Source organism: Hevea brasiliensis, chromosome 13, assembly GCF_030052815.1.
Source record: "Hevea brasiliensis isolate MT/VB/25A 57/8 chromosome 13, ASM3005281v1, whole genome shotgun sequence".
NCBI classification, from domain to species: domain Eukaryota; kingdom Viridiplantae; phylum Streptophyta; class Magnoliopsida; order Malpighiales; family Euphorbiaceae; genus Hevea; species Hevea brasiliensis.
Window position 1 is genome coordinate 12,117,449 of NC_079505.1, and position 25,874 is coordinate 12,143,322.

General features: G+C 34.8%; 1 protein-coding gene, 1 long non-coding RNA gene and 2 pseudogenes across 4 annotated transcripts; 3 read left to right on the forward strand and 1 right to left on the reverse strand.

Moving 5' to 3' along the window:
* The first annotated feature begins 46 nt into the window (after window positions 1-46).
* Window positions 47-5,253, forward strand: LOC110651511 (TPR repeat-containing thioredoxin TDX). Its single transcript, XM_058131817.1, has 10 exons — window positions 47-192; window positions 292-325; window positions 1,526-1,669; window positions 1,775-1,862; window positions 2,764-2,844; window positions 2,966-3,030; window positions 3,169-3,309; window positions 3,380-3,493; window positions 4,426-4,456; window positions 4,696-5,253. Exons 1-10 carry the CDS (start codon window positions 83-85, stop codon window positions 5,022-5,024), a joined length of 1,137 nt encoding a protein of 378 aa, XP_057987800.1. The 5' UTR covers window positions 47-82; the 3' UTR covers window positions 5,025-5,253.
* A 2,319-nt stretch (window positions 5,254-7,572) lies between these two features.
* On the reverse strand, window positions 7,573-10,053 carry LOC131171825 (ABC transporter G family member STR-like; annotated as a pseudogene).
* A 2,960-nt stretch (window positions 10,054-13,013) lies between these two features.
* Window positions 13,014-25,874, forward strand: part of LOC131172085 (major allergen Pru ar 1-like) — a 58,050-nt pseudogene continuing 45,189 nt past the window's right edge.
* LOC110650483 (uncharacterized) lies at window positions 16,921-20,077 on the forward strand. Of its 3 annotated transcripts, none has more exons than XR_009142469.1 (3): window positions 16,921-17,128; window positions 17,398-17,532; window positions 19,714-20,077. It is a non-coding gene; the product is annotated as an uncharacterized LOC110650483 (long non-coding RNA). The 3 variants fall into 3 exon arrangements; XR_009142467.1 differs by lacking the exon at window positions 19,714-20,077 and adding an exon at window positions 19,341-19,640; XR_009142468.1 differs by lacking the exon at window positions 19,714-20,077 and adding an exon at window positions 18,157-18,282.

Consider the following 25,874-nt stretch of genomic DNA (forward strand, 5'->3'; position numbering starts at 1 on the left):
TCTTCAAGCTTCTAGCCCCCTCTAGACTCTGTAGATTCTTCCCATAGAAGAAAAGAGAGAGAAAACAGTGCATATTTATTCAATGGATGCCGCTAAGATAGCAGACCTTAAGCAATTTGTTGATCACTGCAAGTCTAACCCTTCTATACTCCACGACCCATCTCTTACTTTCTTCAGAACCTATCTTCACAGGTACTTATATAGCTAAATAATTTCTCGTAAATCATTTTTGGGTTTCTCTTCTTTTTTATTTTCCTTTTCATTGATTATGATTTTTTTTCGCGTTTGCAGCCTGGGTGCTCGAATTCCACCTCAAACTAAATCGGTGAGGAATAATTTCCCTGTAACACTCCCTGCTGTTCTTTATAGAGAATTTGGGTTATTTGGCTTGATGTTATTCTTTTCTTTTATATCAGCTTTTGGGTTTACAGTTACTAGTAAATAATTGAATCTTGTGATGTTTCATGGAACTTAACTGTGATATTGTCACAGAAATGGTGTGGTTGGATTTGACTATTTGATGTGCCAATTCTTTAAAGAGTGGTTCTGAAAACTAGTTCATAGATCGCTGTATTACTAGGTGGCTGAAACTTTACAGTATACTATTATATAGTTTATAGAGTTAAGGCTTTATGCAAGCTTAAAAGTTGACAGGCTTCTAGAAAAGAACAAGTTTCCAGAAATTAATAGAAAGTAATTGTCAACCTTGGGAAAGTTGGAATTATTGAACCATCAAAAGAGGGGAACTCAAGCTGAAACCAGAATTCTAATGGAAATGGGCACTTCTCCAGGTGATAAATTTTAGCAAAGATTTTGTAAATTTTGAATTGGTTTTAATTGTTTTGTGCATGTAAAAGATTGGTTTTCCTTTTAGTTGATAAGTGATAGTTCATCATTCACTTAACTTATATAAGATTGAAGATTTTCAGATTATTTCTATGAAAATCATAAAAAATAAGAAAAAGTAAAATTTGAAGAAAAATTTTAACTGCGGGGACTGGAAACTTGCTGACATTTAGTACTGGAGCCTTATCTATGGAGATGGCTAAAATGTTGTCCAGGCTATCACCTTTGTGAAGGTAGAGCTTATGTCAATTCATTTACTTAATTTCTAGAAAAATTGTTTTGGTTACTTCGGCATATTGGATGTCAATATAACTATGATATGCCATTTTGCTAATTAATTTGTATGTTCACAGAGGATTCTCCCCTCTGTCACCTTTTTTCTTTACCTTTAAAAGTAATGCTCTGTTGTTTTGTTCTATACTGCTTTCTTTGAGTAGCTCAATAGCATTTTGCAGGCAATTAGTTTGTGGATTCTGAATTATGAGTGGCTAAATTACATAGAATGCCAGTGCCTCTCCTTTTGCAATGCCAAGAATTCTTTTTACTATTGTACTGAACTATGTGTTTTGTTTTTAGTTACTCCTTTTATAAGTTGCAAAGCATTTTAGTGTTAACTGCATTTCATTTTGTTTGTTCATTTTGCTGTTAATATCTGCTGCTAACAGAATTTTTGTTGCAGGAGAAAGGTGATATTGACATGTCCAACTCTAATGAAGACTTTAATGACCAGAGATCAAGTGAAGAGGGTGATAACATAATAGAGTCTGACATTGAATTAGATGATAGTGACATTGTGGAACCTGACAATGATCCTCTGCAAAAGGTGGAAACAATTGACGGAATCCTGAATTTGCATTTGTTTGGTAAAAGAGGACTCGAATATAATTTATATTTTGGCTTAATACATTTCTATGTTTCTGAATTGCAGATGGGAAACCCTGCAATTGAAGTTACAGAAGAAAAGCAGGATGCTGCACAAACAGAAAAAGTAAAAGCCATGGAAGCAATCTCTGAAGGTATGTCTATCATTACTCATGTGCATGGACTACTGGCCTAATAATTGGGTGGATTTGGGTCTAACCACATGCCCAAAAGTCAACCTCTTGATGTTAGTAATAGTTCACTAAGATTGTTAGTAATAGCACTCAAATCCCTGACATTCTCATTAGGGCTAGACCGTAACCCAATAGTCCAGAATCTTGGAGCACTAGGTGAGTCACGAGTTTTAGAGGTGGCTCCCACTGACTTCCCAATTGCAGCACTTAGTTTCACACTTAGTCTGTTAGGTTGCTAAAGCATTGTCAGGACCCAAGCCCATGCAGACTACTAACCTAACAATTGGGGTGTATTAAATTCGGAAAGAGTGCTGGTCAAATTACAATTTAATTTATTTTAATTTGGGCTTATATAAGTGATTAGATTGCTTTACACATCAAAATGACTAATCAAGTCAATGTTGAAATCCAACCACTTATATATTACCCTTTAACTTCATATTCTTTCGATGTGAGATTCTAACACTTCCCCCTGAAGTGCGAACACATGATTGTTACTTAACAATTAGCTTGTATTTTTATTTTTAATTCAATACGGGCCCAATTATACAGCCTAATAGGCAGTTGAAATCTAGGCTCTAATGCCATATTAAATTCGGAGAGAGTGTTGGTCAAATTATAATTTAATTCATTTTAATTTGAGTTTATATAAGTTATTAGATTGCTTTACACATCAAAATGACTAATCAAATCAATGTTGTAACCCAACCACTTATATATTGCCATTTTACTTCATATTCTTTTGATGTGGGATTCTAATAGGGTGGGGCTGGCCTAACCACATGGCCTGTCTTGTGTCTTTATTTCTTTTGAATTGAGATTTCCACTTTTTTTTTTTAACCAATGTTTTCTAGTTTTCTAGGCAAGCTTGGTGATGCGATAGTTCACCTAACAGAGGCTATAACGTTGAATCCCACTTCAGCAATATTATATGCAACTAGAGGTAAGTTCTTATTATATATATATATATATATATATATATATTATTTCATTAAATTTCTGTTCATATCTTAATGTCCCTGTTTTCAACTAGTGTCTTGTTTTCTTAATTTGCTTGTTTTCAGCTAGTGTTTTTGTTAAACTGAAGAAACCAAATGCTGCAATATGTGATGCTAATGCTGCTCTAGAGGTTAGTCCTGGGAGGCTGGGTCCTCTCTACAACTGAGCTTGTACAGGCAGCAAAGAAGTTTCAGATTCATTAGCAATGATGCATGTGTTTATTTTATGACATTTGACAGACATGATAAGTTAATTGCGTATGTTCTAGATCAACCCGGACTCTGCTAAAGGATATAAAGTACGGGGAATAGCAAGGGCCATGCTGGGCCAATGGGAAGAAGCAGCAAGTGACCTGCATGTAGCATCAAAGTTGGATTATGATGAGGAGATTGCTTTGGTTCTAAAAAAGGTAGCTTTCCTTTGTTCATTATGAGGAATAAAATCAATTGTTTTCACCCTCTATCCATTCCGATCAACAGGTTGAACCTAATGCACGCAAAATTCAAGAGCATCGTCGAAAATATGAACGCTTGAGAAAAGAAAGGGAGCTAAAGAAAGCTGAACGGGAGAGACAACAGCGAGTTGAAGCCCAAGTAAGTAGTGTTAATTTTATTACTTTTAGGTAGTATTGATGTTATATAATCATCATGGTTGGAGACCCTCAACCCCACAGGTTTATTCTCATGCAAATATTTGTGCATTCATTTTATAAAAGCTCTATTGTGGGAGAAAATGAAACGATAATGGTCCGTGTTGTTAAGGCTAGTAAGTTTATTCTTGTGCAATTGTTTCCAATTACAATGTTTTTTGTGAATTCATTAATAAAGCTCTATACTAGGTGAAATATGATAGTGCAATAGGAAATCCTTTGGGGTTCAGAGGGGACTTGCAATTAAATGGACTGATTTCTGACATAGGGGCTATGCAATTGATGCAAATGCAATTACACGCAACTCTTCAAAGGCTATTCTAAATGTTTTAAGAATTTATATTTGGGGGAGCCATGGTAATTGTTGCATGTGCATGGCACAATATCTCAAAGTCTATTTTTAATTTCTTTCTTTTTTAAGAATTATGGGGTTAAGGCTATCCTTTATATTTTGATCTGGAATGATGGCAGTTCAAGAGCATTCTTTGCGTCATTTGTGGCTTACTTACTATAGTTCTAAAGAATTGATATAGTACTAGGAATTTCATTTGGGATGACAAGTTTCTTTAGGAATTTTTAAAAATTGTGGTTAGCTGTTGGCATAGTCATTTGTTAAATTTTGTTATTTGGAACGTGTATCTGTCATTCAATAGTGCTCTCGAGTTATATTGAATCATTCATGCAGCTATTGCTACTGCTACAGATACAGAGCTACCACTACTGCTACTGCCTGTGTAACGTGATGTTATTGGCATCATCATCATACTTATCATCATCATCATCCTGTTTTGACACCCTTATGATTTGCATGCTTCAATAAATACTATGTAACGAACAGAGAACTATGTTCTAAAGTTCTCTTACAATTTTATGCAGGGACGAGAAGCTTTATCTGCTTTAAAGGAGGGTATGACCACCGTTTTCTCTCTCTCTCACACACACACACACACTCTATCTCTCTCCTCTTTTTATTTTTTGTTTTTTTATCACATTCATATGCTTGCGCACACATGCAGCAGGTCTCAAAAGACAATTTTTATCTTTGTTGAAGTGAGGCTCAACTGAATTCTTGAAACAATGGGCTGTTGGTATAGGACGAAATTAAGTTCTTATGTACGTATCATACTGTTCTTTTGGTATTGACAGGGCAAGTAATAGGCATCCATTCTGCCAGTGAGTTGGAAACCAAATTGAATGCTGCTTCAAGAACATCTCGCCTTGCAATCCTGTATTTTACAGCAACATGGTGTGGGCCTTGTCGTTACGTTTCTCCTCTTTTTACAAATTTAGCTACAAAGTACCCTAAAACTGTATTCTTGAAAGTTGACATCGATGACGCTAGGGATGTGGCTGCGAAATGGAATATTAGCAGTGTTCCTACATTTTTCTTCATAAAGAATGGCAAGGAGATCGACAAAGTTGTGGGTGCTGATAAAAATGGACTTGAGAGGAAGATTGAACAATATGCATCCTAGGCCTGAGTTAAATATCTGTAAGAACCTCATAACTTGTGTTTCTTCCGTCCTTTAGGCTCTGTGAGCATCACTAGTCTTACAATGGGATAAACTTGTGAGAAGATTGTCTTGTTTCATAATAAAATGACCTGCCCTAAGGTATGTTGTATGGATGAAAATAAGCTAATTTTACTCTGCATTTTGTATTTTGAATCTATAATAGATCTAAGTGCAGACAAGATTTGTTTTATTTTTCTTCACGTCCTAGTATTTGCCAACTTCTGGCCAGGGCATGAGAATTGTGCTGGCAATTTGGCATTTACTGTTAATTACAATATCGTTGGTGTCTTTTGCCTTTGAGACATAATTGGGCCTCCATTTCTTGTACTGCATAAGCATATTCCCTAGTTAATACCTTTGCTGGTGACCTTCTAATAAAGTCAAAACTCAATTGATATTTACCTGAATTCCTGAACTAGAATCTTCAAGCTTTTCAAGATTGTTTTCCAAGAACTTGATAAACAACAGAATATCTTTTTTTTTTTCTAATTTAACGGTTTAAATAATTGTATTTTATATTCTTTTTACAATTAGTTAGTGCAAGAAATTTCCTTTCAGGTGGCTATTTTTACATTCAGATGTATGTAGAAATTTCTCATATTGAGAAGCCATATATGAGAAAATAATTCAAACTTAAGTGACAGGATATGTAAAAAAAGAAATTATTTCCATTATAGTTGTGGATTAAAGAGGTTGGCTTGATTTCTGTGCAGAAAATACAGTTGATTATTATTATTTTTTTTTAGAAGTGCATGTGATTAATCTCCAATAACAAGAAATCTTCACCATTTACTAATCTTGATCATTCGTGGACTGATGAGTGATTGCTTCAATTAGAACATGCTTGAATTACAGCACCGGCCTTAAGTCAATTAAAAGAGTATTCCAGCGAATGATAGAACACATACGATAAGGATGCATTCTCGCTCGCTTTCGCCATCTTTCATTGATTGAAAATCATTTCAAGATTGGGCTCGATGATCTTCACTTCCAAATGCTTATTATTTTTTATGATCATTTTCCCTTTCATCTTCTTTGAAGAACTCGAAAATGTTTGCTTCTTGGGCATCGACAAACGACTGTGACCATCCTCTGCATCAATTTCAATCTTTTTCCTGAATTCTTGAGGCGGGTCTGGTAGTGGTGGCATTAGGATTTTCTTGGATCTTGAACTACCCTTTTGTTTCTCCTTTTCCTCCCACTTCCTGGAAGCAACTTCTATTTGTCAGCAACAAAGCTTCAAACTTACTAACCTCCTTATTAATATCTCTACATTACTAGCCTTCATAACTTCTTCAAGAGTTAAAAGCCCAGTGTCCTCCTTCCTTTCTTCAAGATTGGAGACTGGTGTCGAGGAAAATTTTTGCTTCTTGAGCATCGACAAACGACTATGACCACCCTCTGCATCAATTTCAATCTTTTTCTTGAATTCTTGAGGCGGGTCTGCTGGTGGCGGTCGGGTTGGGATCTTCTTGAATCTTGAACTACCCTTTTACCTCGACAAACGACAATGACCTGCTTCAATTTCAATCTTTTTCTTGAATTCCTGAGGCGGGTCTGCTGGTGGTGTTGGGGTTGGGATCTTCTTGAATCTTGAACTACCCTTTTGCATCGACAAACGACTATGACCATCCTCTGCATCAATTTCAATATTTTTCTTGAATTCTTGAGGCGGGTCTGCAAGTGGCGGTGGGATTGGGATTTTCTTGAATCTTAAACTACCCATTTGTTTCTCCTTTTCCTCCCACCTCATGGAAGCAACTTCTGTTGTCAGAGACAAAGGTTCAAACTTGGTAACCTTCTTATAAATATCTACATTACTAGCCTTCGTAACTTCAAGAGTTGAAAGCCCAGTGTCCTCCTTCCTTTCTTCAAGATTGGAGACTGGTTTGGAGGGAACATTACTGTTGAAAGGAATTTGGATTTCCCTTCTCTAATAATCTGTGTATAGCAACAAGAAATAGTAGACTGGTTGAGAACGTCAGTAAATCCTAGTAGTAGGAGAGGGGAATTCTTACCCATATTATGGTTTACAAATTCATATATATAGCCAACCAATTAAAATTTAAAAATTATATATTTTGTAAAAGAATTACTATATTTTTTTGAAAATTTATCATATTTTTAATAATATATCAATTATTTATTAGATTTATTTTTAAAATAAAAAACAAATATAACTGTTTGACCTTTTTTATTTTTAAAAAATTCGCTTTAGTCTCTTTTTATTATATTATGTTGTATTTATTTATTTTTAAGTGAAACAATTTTTTGAATGAATCATTTTGTAAAAGAAATAGCATTTACATCTCTCGTATTTTAGTTATTTAGAAATTTAAAAAGAAAAAGCATTGGATAATTTAGACTAATTAAAATGTATATTAAAAAAATAGATTTTTTTAATTAAAAAATTAGAATATCATAAATTAAACATTCAAGAAGCATTTAACTCATATTTTAGACTTTTGTCATTTACTTCGAAGAGAATTAAATGATATCATGAATAAGAGAGTACAATCCACCTATCAAATTTTTATTTTAATATTTATTAACAATTTTTAAATTTTTATTTTAATTTATATTTAATATATTTTAATCATAAAAACTTCAAAATATAAAATAACTTTTCAATTATTTTTTTCAGCTGTAGCTAACAGGGTGCTTTTTTAAAAAACAATTAGAAACTAATTTTTGGCTTTCCCAACAACAATCCCCCAAGTATCAAGAACAGAAGGCTAAATCTCATCATTAGAACTTCCAACATTCATTACATGCTACTAACATCTATATGTATGGATACTGTCTTCACTTAGCCGACAAACTTGGATTTGAAAGAGAAGCAAATGCAAAGAGGATATTTATTTCCTCTCATTCTTGGAATAAAATCTGAGAACCACGTAGAAGAAGAGCCTGTAAAGAACTCCCCAAGCTAGCAAGATTGCAATGTCATACCAAAGATTGTCCATCTTAATATCCATTGTGGTTAGAATATCTTCTCCTATCAACGGGCAGGTCGTTCCATTTGTGTAACTAGTATGCAGTTTGCTAGGTTTGATATCTCCTAGAGGACCAGGTGAAAGGTCTGCAGGAGCCCCATTATAGCATCTTGTTCCCTTGAACTCATTTGATAACATCGCTTCAAATGGATATTTGATTGCAGATATATAATGCAGCCACCTCCAGTAGACTGGTATCTGGTCCTCTTCAGGAAGAACCCACAAGTCAGGAAGAAAAGTGCTGTGGTTGCTATCACAACTGCATAGCCTGTGATGTAACTGGGGACAAGTGCACTAACAAGCATAACATAAGCATTCGTAGTAACTAGAGAAGCGTAGAGTATTATCCAAAAGTTTAAGAGACTGCTTTTCAGATGCAGCAGGAATCTGGTTATGGCAGCAAGGTTAAACCTTGAATGGAAAAAAATGGGAGATAAACTATAAGAGAGGAGATGACATAAGAGGAAGCACGGTATGCGTTGTGGGAAGTTTCTCTGATGAAGATGAATCTTTCCTGGATGAATGTTGGGACAGCATCATTGGATGAAAAAAAAACCAGGCAAACTGCAAAGATGTAGAAATTCAGAAGCCGGTTCACTGTTTTGAATATTGGTTCACTCAGGTTCTTGAAAAGTGAGGAAAGAATTAGTGCCATAACAGTTAGTACGATTTCTCTCGACAGGAAAAGCTCAGAAGTGCGAACAACATTGAGTGCTGTGCGCCATGAGAGAACTGCAACCTCTCGGAGCCATGGGTTAGCAAATTTAGGACCGTGTGCTGGCTCATCAAGCACTTCTTCTTCTTCCATGTCAAAATCCTCATAAGAAGCAGCATATGAGTCCTCCACTGAGGAGCTAAAGACCACTGGAGTTTTTGGGCGAGAAGGGATCTGTTGTGGGGTTGTATACCGGCTTGAGACTTGACTTCTTGCTCCAGAAATTTGCGATTTTCCTGGAGTCGTTCCTGGAGTTCTAGCGGGAGTCCAAGAGCGTGCACGGCGGGGAGTTCCCTTGACACCATGGTAGAGCCAGACTGAAAAATCTTTGTAGAACTGTGATGCCAAACGTGGTTGATAGACACCACTTTGCTTATGCATTGGCGTAGGCATAGTTCTACGCTCAAGGGAATTATCAAAGTTATCACCGTCATCATCATCAAAATCAAATTGTACAGAGTCAGTTCTAGATGTCATATTTCCATTAATTGAAAATGCTTGGCTCCGAAGGCTAAGTGCATGCTTGGATCCAGGGGTATTCATATATGGAGTTCTTGGCGTTTTTGGGGTCTTTGGTGTCTTGGGAATAGGCGTCCTGGCAACTGGATCCGGTTTGATTCCATCTCTTTGGTAAAGAACAAGAGGCTCAAGTCCAATAGTGGACTCATCATACTCTTTGATTACATCAAGAAGATACTCCAGGCTGTTTTCACCATCAGGAACGGGCCTTCCAAATCCTGAGAGATGAGCAGGAAGAGCACCTGGACTTCCCATATATATCAGATTTCCCCTGTTTATAGACTTTGATATCTTTATCAATCTCAAGCTATCTGAATGTGCCCAATTTGAAGGTTATGGCTATACAAATCATCATGAATTTCTATCTTACCTTGCAAGAATTGTGATGCGGTCCAAGAGCATTTGAATCCTGTAAGAAGGCTGGTGGATGGTCATCAAGACAATACTGCCACCCCTAGCTATGTCCTTCACCTTTTCCACCACACTAAAAGCACTTGTAGAATCAAGACCTGAGGTGGGTTCATCAAGGAACAGCAGTGATGGCTTGTGAATTATATCAATTCCTATAGACACCCTTCGCCTTTCCCCACCTGAAACTCCTCTCCTTCCTTCATCACCAATATATGTGTGTGTCGCACTCTGCATATATAATTAGTCATATATCAAAAATTTACCCACTTGGCCTTCTTATATATCTATAACTTGGAGAAGCAAGAAACAAGAGGGAAGAAATCTTTTTGTTTTGTACCGTTACCCACTAACACCCACCCCTCAAGCGGAGGATGCACTTTGGTGAATATATCAGCGGTTTGGCTGACAGAGGAGACAAGAATCAAACATATGGTGCCATGAGCTCTTGTTTAGAAGTGATGTGCTCTTTTTATTAATTGTTTACTCTTCTGCATAGGCTAAGGCCATTATGCTGTTGGCTAGACATGGCCTTCAGTAACCCAGAATCAGGCAGTGCCCCCAATTCAAGTGCAGACACCAATATCTAGGCCTTCTGCTGGTGATGGTTTTGTTGGGAACAAAATCCATACCGCATCTCCATGCTCAGGCCTTCCAAGCCCTATTTCTGTCACCTCCAGTAGCACCAATGAATTGACAACAGTGAAATCGGTAGGAGCTTTAGCATCCGCAAATAACCAAATTGAAACCTCAAAGACAGTTAGTTCAGTAGCACCTGGTTCTGCAATTCTGATTTCAGCCGGTGTGTCTCTAAGTCTAAGCTTATATGTGACTTCTAAAATTATAAAGTTTTCTTTTTCTGAATAATTATGGAGTTGATCTAGTATGCATATATAATGTCATTGTAACAAAATGATGGTTGGCTCGCCGGGGCCGTACCTCAGGCTCGTAAAGCATCATTGGCTCTGTTTCTGGAGAAGCGCAAGGAAAGGTATGTAGTAGTCTTTTAATTTGATGGAAATAATATGAATTTTATATAGAACCATCCTTGACTTTTATGGATTGGGCTTTTTAATTTATTTGCAATATGTGGATGTATGACATTGAAAGTTAAGTTTATGCTTTTAGGATTTCGATTGCTTTAGGACACGAAATTCTGCTGTCATGGCATAATATGTAGTTTAAATTTTGTGTGAACTGAGTTTCTTCTTAACTAGCATGGTGACATTCCATCTTCTATGATGGATATGTGCTTCATAGTCCTTTGTACACATCAAAAAGATAACACTGTTGCATTGAATAGTGATTATACATGCTGGAATCCTTCATTGAATCCTAAAAGCTGGAAAAAAAAAAAAAAAAAAAAAACTTAATAAATGTTACCAAATGCTTAGTGGTGGATTCAGTTTTACATAAATTGTTGAAGAATCTTTTTGTTCTGGTAAATGTTGGAAATGTCTATTCCTGATCTCCATCTACCAAGATCAGATAATTTTGTCAAAAGACTATCTCTCCTTGAATAAAGGAAAGGCCTGAGTTCACTGTAGGTGTGGCGTTTGGAGAGTGCCTATCTTGAGCTTGTTAGGAGAACTATAAGGGGGAAAAGATAAAGAAAAAAAAGGAACAAGAAAAGAGGCAGATGCCACAGATATTTTGGCGCTTGAGGAGTTGATCATAGTTAAATGATGAACTTGTTTATTTGTTTGTTCTTCAATTGGTTCCAACTCAAGTTAATGATCTTAAATTTTTCTGTACGCATTCAGAGTGTTGAATACATAGCCACACAACGTAAGCAAGAAATCCCTAGATTGCAGTGCCACTGAATGTGATGTTGTGAGTTTATCCATCAATTCTCTATCTTCTCCCGGCCATCAATGAGCAGTCAAGGACACAGAAGATTCAAACCCAATACCATGCACTCTACAATTATAAAGGAAGAGAGATCTTCATCAACGTGTATTTTTGTTCTTTAATTGTAAGCTCAATTCTTTTTACTTAAAACTGTTAGGTTTCCTCAATGTCTTAGATATATTGTTCTTACTATCAGTACCAATTTTTTGAATTTTAACTTAAAATATGTTGTAAAAAATATAATTTTTCACATGATGCATTTTACCCTTTATTTCTATTCATAGACAACCACATTCATAATGGAACTGTTTTCATGGAAGAATTTACTGTGCTGTGCAGGGGAATCCCTTCATCTTTCTGGCTGATGTTATGTTTTGAGCTTAGTAATTTCTTGAAATCCACATATTAGTCTTTGATATGTTTTTTAGTAAGAATTTGATCCTCAAAGTTTAATTTAGTTAATAAATTAGTCCTTGACGTCTAAGTTACCTTTAATTGCTTTTCAATTCAAAATAATTTAGTTTCTAAAATTTTATTTTATTAATAAAATAGTTCATTAGCAAAACAATCTTTACATCTAAATTTTATATTCAAGTAATTATTTATTTTATATTTAAACAATTGCATAAACTTATTTAAACAATAAGAACCAACTTGTTATGCAAAAACATATTCAAGATTAATTTTTGGGTTTTACTATATCTCAAGAACTTAATTATAAATTACCCATAATAATAATAATAATAATAATCTCTACTTGTAGCAATCTAATGTGCAAGATAAATTCGGCCAATTATATTCCTATTTCAATTCAGTTGCTTCCCCTTTTTTAAATTTATTTTTTTCCTAATCCTTATTCAATTATGGATTCTAATCCTACTTGAATTTGGACTTCACCGTATATATATATACTCACCAGGATATATCATAATCTCCAGGATCGTTTGTGCGTAATCATGGACATTCTGAGCGATGAGATATTGCTAGAAATCCTGCATCGGATTCCTTGCAAATCTTTGCAAATCTGCCGTGCAGCGTAATATGCAAGCGTTGGTGCTCTCTAATTCCAATCCCTTATTTCCTTTGTCGCTTCCATGGCCACAACCAACATGATCTCCACCCAAGCAAGATTATTCTCAAACTCTATAAGCAGCAGATGTTCTTGATTCCCCCTCAATGTCCTGGTTTCGAAATTCTCTCTCAGTTTCCTCCCTAAAGATCACATGGTTGTGGGTTAGAGCAACGGCTTACTCTTGTGCACCACAGGTATATTTGATCAGGTCATATACTACATCTGCAATCCTATCACCAAGCAGTGGTCTACACTCCCTCCAGACCCTCGCCGCTATTATTTGGTACCCGTTGGCTTTGTATGCAATCCTTACTACCAAATAGATAATAAGGGATGTGCCCACTATTGATTCCAACCTCCAGTACAAGGGGGTTCGTATTCCTGTCCGCATGGCAGTCAAGTGTGAGTTTGGAGTGGAGGTATTTTCATCTGAGACTGGACAATGGACAGATTCCGTATTGTCATCTCCAAAACCCATTTATTGGTCCACTCCGCTAACCAATGCTATAGTCTACAATAGATTGCTGCATTGGTTGACTAGAGGCAATGAGATTCTTGTTTATGATATTTACAGTAACAGGGTTGTACTACTTATTGATAAACCAGAAGGCATACCAGATCCATGGTTACGATTGCATTGCCTTGGTTTGTGTCGTGGCTCATTGCATATTTGTGTAGTGTATCGCATGAATTTGCTGATTTGGCAACTCCAGGACTGTAACAAGTGGAGTTTGAAATGTCAGGTTAATCTTACTTTGCAACACAGCATTCTTCATGGCCGTCAATGCTAAATCCATCTTACTGGTTCTCTGGACGCGTTATTGCTATCCATCCTTATGATCCCAACATCTTGTATATTGGTTTGTCTATGTCAACACACAGGGTTCTTTCTGGCAATTTGGCAACTAAAACCTCGAAATTAGTTATGGTGTTTTCGTTTCCTTCTAACTATGGTTACTTCTATCGATCAGAAGATGTATTTACGCTCATGCTTCCATGGTGGCCAACTCCTATACCTTCAATTTCACATATCAACTCCAAAAATTGAGTTTTTGGATATTTTCACTTCTTTATTTTGGAAGGATATATCTGCTACAGCGAAACAATCAACAATTAATTTCTCAAGTTTGGTGAGGAATGGAACTTGGTTTCGTATAATCGTTGTATGTTGATAGGATTTTATTTTGGTAACTTGTTCAGAGTGTATAAGTTTTACGTACAATGGTTGCATCGAATAAATTCGTTTTTTGTTCTAACATATTATAGGTTCCATTTGAAGAAGGAAACCTGGATTGTCAATTAAATACCTAGTCCATGCTAATTACGAACCTTTCTTGGATCTGAAGAGAACTTTATTGAGAGCGTAGAGCAGAGCATCAGAATACAAAATATCCCCTAGCTAGCTAACAGAGCTTAAGCTAACCAATCCTCGAATTTTACAAAAAGAAACAGATATGAAAAGAGTATAAAACTGGGAGATGATTGTCACATTAGCTTGAATGTTCTTAAGGGTATTGTCTTTGTTGTGAAAAATATACTCGTAATGAATAAATAATCAGAATATAACATTCTGTTTGGGAAGAGTTTTATAAGGTTCTAAAATCATAGATTTGCATTTGGGAGTCTCCATTGCCTTTTAGATTTGTGGTTTTCAATTTTTTTAACCAGCCAAATTGATGAGTTGAGAATGTTTTCCCTTCGAAACATTCAAATATTGTTAAAAAAAAAAAAATCTTCATTTCTTAAAAAAAAAATGCAAGTGTATATTACTGTTAATTATTAATAATTAAATAAAAAAATTGATAAAAATGAAGGGATGATGAAAGTGAATATTACTACTAATTATTATTAAGACTTGAGGGCGTTAGTATTAAGCTTTCTCACTTTGAAACATAACTCAGTCAGTACCTGTAGCCCAAGGTGGCCACCACAGTCCCCCCATCCAAAATGATCAAGACGTTTCCCATGGACTCTGAAATCCTCCTCCCCAAGGTACTGCCCCACGCTATTAAGAGTGTTGTTATTCTTGAAGGAGGTGGAGGAGCTTGCACCATCAAGCAAGTTAACTTCAATGATGGTCTTACTTACACTCCATTCCATATTTATATTTATGTGTGTGCTCACGTATGCATATGATTCTAATTCAAGCCTAAAATTAGATTGATTTAATATCAGATTTAAATAATTTCCCTCTTGTTAATGGAAAATGATGCTATTTTGAGTAGGAATCTATGATAATAGGATTGAACTGTTGGGCTAATACCTCGATCGTTAAGCACTTGCTTGTTAGTTTGAAATCGGTTTGTTTGATTCAGAATTAAACAAAAATAACCTATTGATTGAAATGCAAAAATATAAAAATTGAAATAAGCTGAGGTTATGAAAGGAATCAAACCAAATCAAATCGATTATTTCAGTTTAGTTTTTCAATTTTAACCTTCTCTTTTCACTTTTCTACATTTTCCCTCACCTTTTTGGATATTTCCTCAAACCAACTAACCCCAGGCTAAAATAAAAAAATTTTCCATGCATATTCTTTCCCACGAACAGGAAAAATTATAGTACATATCAGGAGTACTAAAAAATAATATTATATTAGCCACACATTTTTAATTTTTTTTAAAAGAAAATAAGACTCATATATTTATAAAAAGAAAGCATGTGGATTTAGAGCAATGTCCAGATCGAGCACTGTCCACAACGACTTAAGGTAACTTTCTTTTAAACTGATAGTTAATGCTCCCATGTCCGTATCTACTTTATTTGTGATTTCCATTCCATCCCTTTAGAATGTGTTTGGATTGAAGGAAGATGAGAGAGGAAATTTTGAGAGGAAAATAGTTCTATTATCCATTCAATTTATGTTTGTTAAGAAGAAAATAGATAAAAAAGAAAATTTTGAAAGGAAAATAAATGTTAGAATCCACTTCCATTTTCTTTTCAAATTGAAAGAAAGTGGGAAAAATGTTTAAAATTACAAAATTATCTCTATTATTTAAGGATAAAATTACAATTTTATTATTTAAAAAAAAAAAAACTCCTCTTTCAATAATTTTCTTCCTATATCCAAATATAAAAAGAAAAATTATATATATATATATATATTTCCTCTTAATCATTGTATTCTTTAATCTTCCTCTAATTATTTTCTTTCCTCCCATCTAAACAATCTTAATTTCTTTATCTATTAAAACAAGAAAAATGACTATTTAAACTCTCTATTTTAATAAAATTAATGATTTAATCTCTTATTTTCAAAAATATATTAGTAATTGTATTTTTTTCCGTCTACTCTTTAGTCTTTCAGTTTATTAAATGAAGTTTTCTGATTGTCAATATATTTAAAAGAGAGATAAATTATCATTATGAGAATTAAATAGTTCAAGATTTAGAAAATAGTATATAATTATATTTTTGAAATTCAAATTATAGAAACTGAATGAAACAATAATCTAGCACCTTTGGGCTTTTTTTTTTCTTTATATTAATAAAAATATTATTATAATGATAAAAAGAAACAAAGGGTGCAACAACCGCCAAATTTTCATCACCGGTGGAAGTTAGTTGCGCCACTCATCATATGTTAAAATTGGAGAAAATAATGCAATCATGTACCATAGTTTTATTATAACCATTGAGCGTAGTAATCGTATTATAATCAATGATAAAAGTACAATTATAATCAATGATAAAAGTACAATTATTGTACATACAACAATTACACTAGATAATTATTCTAAAAATAGGGCTATATTTTTCTATTGAAATAATTTTGTTTCACCAACTCAAGTCTTTTCTCTTTCTTTCCTTCTCGTTTATATGGGCTTTTGGGTAAAATAGCTTAGGCAAACTAGCAAAGTCGTTGGATTTTGTATGCATCAATCCATAACACTTTTTATAGCCTTTCTTATTTGGCAAAATAAAAGACCAATGTAAAAAGCGATTGTCCCCAACGTTACGCATATTTCATGTAAATTAATGGCCATGCAATTATAATAAATTAAATTTAATTTAATATAATATATTTTTTCAAAATCTACGATTACTGGGATGTAGAATCACAAATATTTAAAATAAAGTGTTTTATATGTATTTCAACCTTGAGATTACGATGGAAAGGCTTTTTAGAAAATATAATTTTAAATATTATTGAAAAGTTTGTTTAATAATTATTTTAGAATTTTATAATTAAAATATATATTAAATTTAATTTCAAATCAATTTTTATTATTCATTATAATTAATTTATTTAATGAATTGCTTTTAACAATATTAAATAATTCTAACCTCTTGGTCGTGATCCAATAAGCTCCTCTCACTCATCACAATATATATATATATATAGAGAGAGAGAGAGAGAGAGAGAGAGAGAGAGTTAAGCTACAATACAACATTATATTCAACCTGGGGAAAGTTGGAATTGTTCAGCCATCAAAAGAGGGAAACTCAAGTTGAAACCAGAATTCTAATGGAAATGGGCACTTCCAAGTGATTTTATTAATGGGTAAGGGAAATTCGAGAATACTCACGACAAGAAGTAAATGTGCTGAATAAGGAAAAATTATTAAATAGAATGATTATATGTTGATACTATTATATTTTAACTATTGATCATGGTGGATTTGACTTTGTTTAGAGTGTATGTGTTTTACGTATAATTATTGCATTGAATAAGCCAACCCAAATTTTTTGGATAAATTCTTAGTTGAATTGAGTTGTTGCATTGAATAAATTCGTTTTTTGTTCTAACTTGTTAAAATTTTCGCTTTGTAGCCATACTATAGAGGAAACCTGCATTGTCAATTAAATTCAGGGTCCATGCTAATTATGCACCTCTCCTGGAGGTGAAGAGAACTTCATTAAAAGTCTAGATCAGAGCATCAGAGTACAAAATATCCCCTAGCTAAGGTAACAGAGCCTTAGCTAACCAATCTGCAAATTTTTCTTGTTTGCACTATCAATTTTACAAAAAGAAACAGATACGAAAAGGGTACAAAACTGGGAGATGATTTTAACATTAGCTTGAATGTCCTTAAGGGTATTGTCTTTGCCGTGAAAAATATATTATAAATGACAAAATAATCAGAATATAACGTTGTCAGGAACTGTGAATTTTCAGGCACGACCACCACATGTTTGATAAAATGCTTCAAAGATTTCATGCACTGAAGTAGCTCAATTTGTACATATTTTCCTTATTCAAATGTTCAGCAGATGGGTTTGCTGATTAGAAAATGACTATACAAAACCAAATGTAAAAATCCCAACATTAAAAGGTCTTCAAACAATTAAACACGCAAGTCTCTTCTAGTTGGATGACTAAATCGCAAAAATTCAAAATTTATGATTGCAATGAAAATAATACAAATTTTAGTGACAATGTTTTCAATTATAGTTCAAATACTATCATTTTGTTGGGGTTTAGAAACTTAATGACATGTATATATTTAAAAATTTGTTAGACACTTAATTTTGGTGATTTTTTTTTCTCCATTATGCATCTAAAACATCTTTCTTTCTCTTTATGTGAAGTTGATAAGTTATGAGTGAAAGCAGAGAAGAGAAGAGAATTAGGGAGGGATGAAAGAGATAGATGGGGACATTTCTAGATGTATTGCTTTCCAAATTTCTACTGCCTAATTCACTTTGTTTGAGTGTTTGTTTTTTCCTCCATTTACACTATGTTTGGGAAGGGGGAAGGAAAATAAAAGAGGGAAGGAAAATAAAAGAGAGAAAATAAGGAATGAAAATAAAAATTATTTTCCTTCCCCTTGTTTGGATTGGGAGAGGAAAATATTAGAGGGAAAGTTGTTTTATGAATAGTAAAATTACAACTTTACCCTTAAATTAAAAAAAAAAAACTATTAAGTATAGGGATATTTTTGTATTTTTTCCTTACTTTCCCCCCATTTTGGAGAGAAAGGAGAAAAAGACAAAAAAATTTTATTTTCCCTCCAATATTTTCCCTCCCCCTTTATTTTCCACTCAATCCAAACAAAAGAATGGAAAATAAATTTATTTTCCCTTCACATTTTCCTTCCCCTCTCACTTTCCTCCCTTCCCAAACATACCCTTAGTCTCTTATGCTTTGAAGTCAACAAAAAAATGGTAAGAAAAAAATTTTGGGTATCCCTTTGACTTTGATGAAAGTATATGTAATGTGACTGCACAATTGGCAATACTCCCCTTCCAGGGTCCAACAATGAGGGCATTGGATCTGTTAGAGCTGTAAGAGTTTCCTTAGAGACTCAAAAGTCAAAGATATTTTGTATATTTACTTTAGTTAGTATAATGTTTGGTGTAAAGGAGTGCAAATGCAGAATTTATGGAGTAAATTCTGAAAAGTAATTCTGCAGTAGGTATGGCTCATGTACTGCTTTTATAATGTGTCTCCTATACAAGGAGCTTTATGTTAATGAAATTGTGTGAGTGCAGATGTTCCATTTCAGAAAACTTATGTTTAGTTCTCTCTTTTTATGCTCAATAATTTAACAGGATCAATAACATAGTGTTAAAAGCTTATGTATCATGATATAAAATATCAAGCACCTATCTGATCATGTAAAAGTTACCATAATATAAGGTCTCGTATAAAGGTGAAGAAATGGCTTATCCGTTCAGGTTGATTGAATTCTTCACCAAAAAGGATGTTCAAAGTATTATCAGGATTAGCTTATGTTTTGTGCTTTATCTTATGTTTTTTTTTTCTCTGCCAGGTTTTTTCACTTAATATGATGCATTTGGAACTGGGTGTATGGGGAAGCGTGATGGCTGGGATTAGCTTATTGGAATGATTTCCATTAGCACTAAAAATATCTGTATCTCTACCATAGTTGTTGAATGATTCAACAGCAGCTGATTAGAATTGAATCCATCTCACACAAGAAATAGGAGGATTTTTGTATCTATTTATTCTAATTGCCATATTTGCTGAATATAATTGTGACTTTATGTCGGTTATGTCAGATGATATGGAACCGTTGTTGACGGTAATAAAACTCATAAATTCTGTTTTAGAGTTTATTTAATAACTTTTACCTTGGCATGCCTATGAAGCACAAAGGTTTACAATTGTCTTTGTTCTGTCAGTCAAACTAATTGAAGTTACAATATGATTGGATCATTTTTATGAAAAAGGGTTATGATGAGGAGCCACCATTAGACTTCAAAATTGATCATGAAGGTATTTGGTCATCATTTGGATGTTTCTCATTCATGTGTTATATCTATTCATTATATTGGCAGATATCCCACCTCTGTGGTTAAATCTTGCTCTTCTTATAGTTGTTTGTGCGTAACAATGGATGGCGAAATAAACAGCATCAATGGCATTCTTAGAAGTACTGCATCGGATTCCTTGCAAACCTATTGTGCAATGTAAGGCCGTATGCAAGCGTTGGTGCCCTCTATTTCCAGCCCCTTATTTCCTTAGTCGCTTCCATAGCCACCAACAAATGATCCCCACTAAAACAAGATTGTTCTCAAACTCTATAAGCAGCTGATGCTCTTGATTCCTCCTTTTTGGAGTTCCACATTGACAAGTGACAAGATGTTAAGAGAGAATATAAGTAAGGGGGAGCCAAGCCTAATTAGCTTAAGCCATTTTGATGGAGACAATCCTGAGCTCAACGATAGAATCGTGCCAACAGCCTTCAACACTCTCAGGATCAGAATCTTACACCCCTCAATATCGAATTCTCTCTCATTTTCTTCCCAAAAGATCACATGGTTGTGGGTTATTGCTATGGCTTACTCTTGTGCACCACAGGTATATTACATCTGCAATCCTACCACCAAGCATTGGGCTGCACTCCCTCCGGTCCTCGCTGCCATGATTTGGTACATGTTGGCTTTGTATGCAATCCCTACTACCAAACAGATAATAAGGGATGTGCCACTTTGCAACACAGCATTCTCCATGGCCGTCAATGGCTAAATCCATCCTACTGGTTCTTCAGACAAGTTCTAGCTATCCATCCTTATGATCCCATCATCTTGTATATTGGTTTGCCTATCTCAGCATACATAGTTCTTTCCTGCAATTTCGCAACTAAAATCTAGGAATTAGTTCTTGGGTGTTCATTTTGGAAGAACAAGACATATATATATATATATATTATGGATTGACTTTAAGCATATGCGGTGGGTGGTACAAATTGTTTGGATGGAAGAGAGAGAGAGAGTCTTGCAATAGGGAATTGTCTGCAAATCTTATGATTTCCTTGCTTCTTTATACCTCTAAATAATGGAGAAAAGCTTCCATTGACAATGGTAGTCTTTTCCTATATAATTCAGTGGAAGTTTAATAAATTGGAATAATAAATAAAAATGAAATTTATTTACATGATTATTAAATATATTAATTAGGTATACTAATAAGCTTTAATTAACTTCGCAGTACTAGAATTGTCTCTAGAGATATGAGGTCTCAAGTTCGAATTACAATCGAAGCCAATTGTAAAGAAATATATATATATATATATATATATATATATATATATATATATGTAAAATGAATTTAATATTAAACATATAATTTTCCTATATATCAAAATTATTTATAAATGAATTTATTAAATTAATTTAATTAAATTTTATTAATTAACTTATTAATTTACATTTAATTAATATGAGATTGACTGAATCAAAATCATTAATTGAAGATGTGATGAGAAATTATGACAGTTAGAATTCTTGCCGACATATTTTGATTAAATATCGCAAATTATAACTTCTTAATGATATATCTGTGTCTAGGTAATTCTATAATCCCATCTGAAGAGTACGCAGAAGAGTAACATTGAATTATAGTGTATCGTTTAAACGTTGTACTTTGTGATTGAATTCGAAAGAAAACTGAAAGTGAACTTCTCATTCAAGAAATGAACACCATATAGGAAGCTGCTACAAACTCAACAATCTCTGTTTATAGCTCATCTAACTAACTCACAAAAAGAAGTAGTAAATTATCTATGCAATCAGCTCCAGCTCATTGTTCTGCAACCATCCCACTCAAACTACAACATAAACTCAGCTCACTCAAACGCTAGCAGACGCCGACTTCAATAGCATCTAAACACAAAAGGAATATTGTCCACCTGAAAATAGTAGAAGTTGGTGAGGCTCAACTCTATCATGTAGGACCATGCTCTTCGCAATATGGATTTATGTACAAAATGGCAGCTATGGTCAGCAAAACTATGGCATAAGAAATCACAGAACTCACATAGAAAGCATCCATGTCCATAAAGCCACCATCCTTTATATGATCTTTTTTATCCTCCTCTGAAACTCCTGGCACTATTGATGAAGAAAAGCAAATTCTAGATAATGGAGGTCCACAAAGGAAAGGGTTCCCCTTATAGCTATTATTCTTGAATGTCGCAAATTGTGCAGCCATCTCAGGTGTCTCGCTAGATAAGTTGTTGTGCTACATTGAAGACAACTAAAAAATTTAGTTGAGTAAGCTGAGGGATGTTGCCATTCAAGTTGTTGTAGGAAAGATCCAAGCTCTCAATTTGCTTCAGGTTTGAAAATGATTGCCGAATCAATCCAGTCAACTTGTTATGGGAAAGGTTTAATAGCTGGATTATGTTAAAATTTCCTATTTCAGCTAGAATTTTACTTGTCAGATTGTTGCAGGACAGATCGAGTCCTGATATGAGGTCGAGAATGCTTTTTTGGAAATAACGCAATGCATTCTTTGTTGTAAGCTCCAAACGTTGAGTCCTAGAAGTTATAGAAGGAACAATTAATGCATCTGGACAACTTTTAGCAAGGTTTATGCAAGGGAGGACATGACTAGAAAGATTGTTAATTATTAGAAAGATCAACCGAACTTAAGTGGAATGAGTTGCACAACTGAATTGGTATTCCACCTTCAAGTTTATTATAACCCAAAAGAAGACACGTCAATTCTGAAAAATTGCCAATCCATTCTGGAATCCTTCCGGTGAAATACTTGTGACTAAGATGCAGCACTGTTAATTCAGAACAATTGTAAAATGCATTTGTAACACCCCTGATTTTTTATATATTATTATTGGGCTTCGTGTAGGTATCCTCAATTCGCGGAAATTCGACAGTTGTCCGGATCTGTGAATTTTCGGCCAGACAGACCAGCTACCGGAAAAGTCTCCGAATTGGATCGAGGTTTTGGCTACCCCACCATTGTCAGGCATCCCAAGCGCGTTCCCGAAGTCAGAATCGGCAAAGGTAAACCCGAACCTTGCTTTTTCGTAATTTTCTAGTGCTTAAATAGGATTAAAAATCCATAAAATATTCGTGGTAGCTTAGAAAATTACGATTCTTTTTGCAATAGCTTAGTAATATTGCTAAGGATCAGGCAAAGTTTTATAATTTTTAGAGCTTGTTTGGGCAGTTTTTGCAAAAATGATCAATAATAAGGACTAAATTGAAATTTTGCGTATTGTGATGGATGATTGATTTGATGGGCCCAAGAGGGGCTGTGTGATATGATTGAACTGTGGATATATGGATTTTGAATATAGAAGTGTGTTTTGAGCCATTTTGCAGGTTGGGTAGGTCCTAGGTATAGGGAGACTCACGGATTTTCGCACGACTTAAGACGTATTGGTCTTTTTCTTTATTTGTATTGAGTCAAATTTATTAAATGATTGTAATAAAATTGTCAGGTGAGCCGGGACAGCCTTCTTCCTCCGCCCAGCCGCCACAGTGATTGTCGTCAAGTCTGTGAGTAAAATATTAATTTTAATTGTAATTTCGATATTATTATATGTTCAGCATGCCCATGCATCACTTATATGCATATATTTATGTAGTTAAACTCTAGGCACGATTTATGATGCATTGATAACTGTTAATGTGCCATGATGTTGTTGTGGTAATTTGGAGCAGTGTGCGTGCGTTGGCGTGCGTGTGATGTGGTGTGGACTATGGATAGGACGGGTAGTCACGGCTTGAGTTCTTCGCTGGGAACCCGATCCTTCGAGGGGTAGTCACGGCTTGAGTTCTTCGCTGGGACCCTCGATTTGGTTTATTAAGCGAAAGTCCGGCTTGAGTTCTTCGCTGGCACCAGGTTGGATTTAAGAGAGCTGTATAGGGGATCAGCTCCCATATGTTATGATTGATGCTACAGGGTGCGTGAGTGCTCCAAATCACCTTTTTGATGCTATGATGTGAATATGATGTTGATGTTGCATTTCACTCTACAGGGTGCATTAGTTTTAGATAGTTATAGAGATTATGGTTAAAATTGATATTTTACTCTCTGAGTCGAACGCTCACTCCTGTTCAAAAATTTTTACAGGCCACAGGAGGATATTTTGTTCTGGGTTAACCTGCTTTTCTACTTCGCAGGTTGTTTATCAATATTTGTGTAATTTTAATTACTCCTAGAATTTCCGCATGTGTTAGCAGTAATTATTTGAATTTGGTCTGTAATATTAATATCATGTTGGACCTGTAAACTTAATATTCTAAGTCTGTTTTGATGGATTGGATGAGGGAGCTGAGCTCCCATTTATTATTATGTTGATGAGTATGTGGAGGGTGAGCTGAGCTCCCCAATTGACTATATATTGTGTTTACAGGTCGGGTGAGTCGAAAACTCCCCGTTGGAAAGTCCATTTTATGGCGGACTCATCCGTTTGTTTTCTTGAAATTGGGCCCAAATGGGCCTTAGAATTGGGTAAATGAACAGTTAGGCTTACTACGGGCCTCGGGGGCTTTAGGCTGGCCCAGGTCCTAGTGCCGGTCCGGCCCATAGGTTGGGTCGTGACAAATGTGGTATCAGAGCTTAGGCTCCAGATTCATAGGGAAAAATTATCTAAGTGTTGGGAAGAGTCTACTAGGAGTCACATGCGGAGTATAGGATTCTGTTTCGTTTTTTCCTGTAATTCTTTGTTTCTAGATTCTACGTTATACCTCGGGAAATATAAGATTACCTCAGTTAGTGTCTTGATTTTCGTGGAGTACACAGAAATGTGAAATAGAGTTAGTAGACATGTGAGATCTATCATGAGGATACGTACTCCAAGAAATGTTATATTTTTGTCAGTATGGGTTTAAATGGTGTGCCCATTTCGTGTAAGACACGAGTACATAAAAGTGAGTCTTAAAAGTACAGTTGCCCTAGATAAGGATGAGGATACCATCGGCGGTCATCGTGAGATGACCCAATCGTAATAACTTTGTGATAATAGAAGATTCGGAGAGATAAGAAATTAGGAGACCTAGTCCGTCAGACGTATCGTAGTAACTATACAATGTTCTCGATGTCCGCTCTGTAGTCGCAGACAAAGATCGACATGAGATTATTGTGTAGAGCTGCGTGCATCCCGTGGTGCTCCATAATGAGGGTGTTTGAGATGGCTTGTTTTGGTACAGCTTATGCGAGCAGAGTTCTATATTTGCAGAGGAGTTGGGAACTCTGCTAAGAGTCTAGAGTTAGAATATTGAAAGGTCACGGTTGGGTGATAACTAGAGTCGGTGACTCGATTACCCAAAGATGAGCTAGAGTTACATCAAGAGTTGCCATCGGACTGCAGGTTTGGACTAGTTGCAAAGTAAAGGTGACACTTATAGAGTGAGAATAGTATACCTTGTGTGTATCAAGATGGAATAAAGTACAACTCTACTACCTAGAGAAGGTCGAAACTATGAATTGATGATTTATAGAGCTATGATATGATAAAAGAGTCATTAACTTGACATGGTTCTGGCAAGGTGGTAGATGTAGTACCTTTGTTGCAACAAGTTAGGATATAGTCCTATCTTTTCAGAATGGATCAAGGTTATTACGATAATGATGACTTATGGAATAGTGTCCCGGATGGACCGTAGAGTGTGGTAGAGAGTAGTTGGCTCGGGTATCCTGGAGAGGATACAAGTTCCATTATAGGAATCATATATAATCATATCACGATGGATGTAAATCCTTTGAATTGGATGACGGGTTTAAGTTTTTGAATTGAGTAAACATGGAAAATAATAATAATAATAATAATAAAAATAATAATAAATAAAATTACTGCAGAATCAGTTCTCGAGGTAGTAAGGGTATTATGTAAGCTAAAGGATAAGAATAGAGATCATACAATAAAAGTATGACTGTAATTTGCTGAATTCCTTTCTAATTTCAAATTATTCAAAACAATAGTATAATCTAATTATAATATTGTTAAGAGTAATAAATTAGCGAAGATAAATAAAATAAGGCCAATGGATAAAGAAAGTGCGAATGAAAGTTTGGGCAATTGATTGCGGAT

What these genes read in the sequence shown, in the direction of transcription:
- LOC110651511 (XM_058131817.1), top strand. Translation starts at nt 83, where the DNA reads ATGGATGCCGCTAAGATAGCAGACCTTAAGCAATTTGTTGATCACTGC. An exon ending in TTCAGAACCTATCTTCACAG is followed by an intron (nt 193 to 291) that starts GTACTTATATAG and finishes TCGCGTTTGCAG; the next exon opens with CCTGGGTGCTCGAATTCCAC. An exon ending in TTGCTTTGGTTCTAAAAAAG is followed by an intron (nt 3,310 to 3,379) that starts GTAGCTTTCCTT and finishes TCCGATCAACAG; the next exon opens with GTTGAACCTAATGCACGCAA.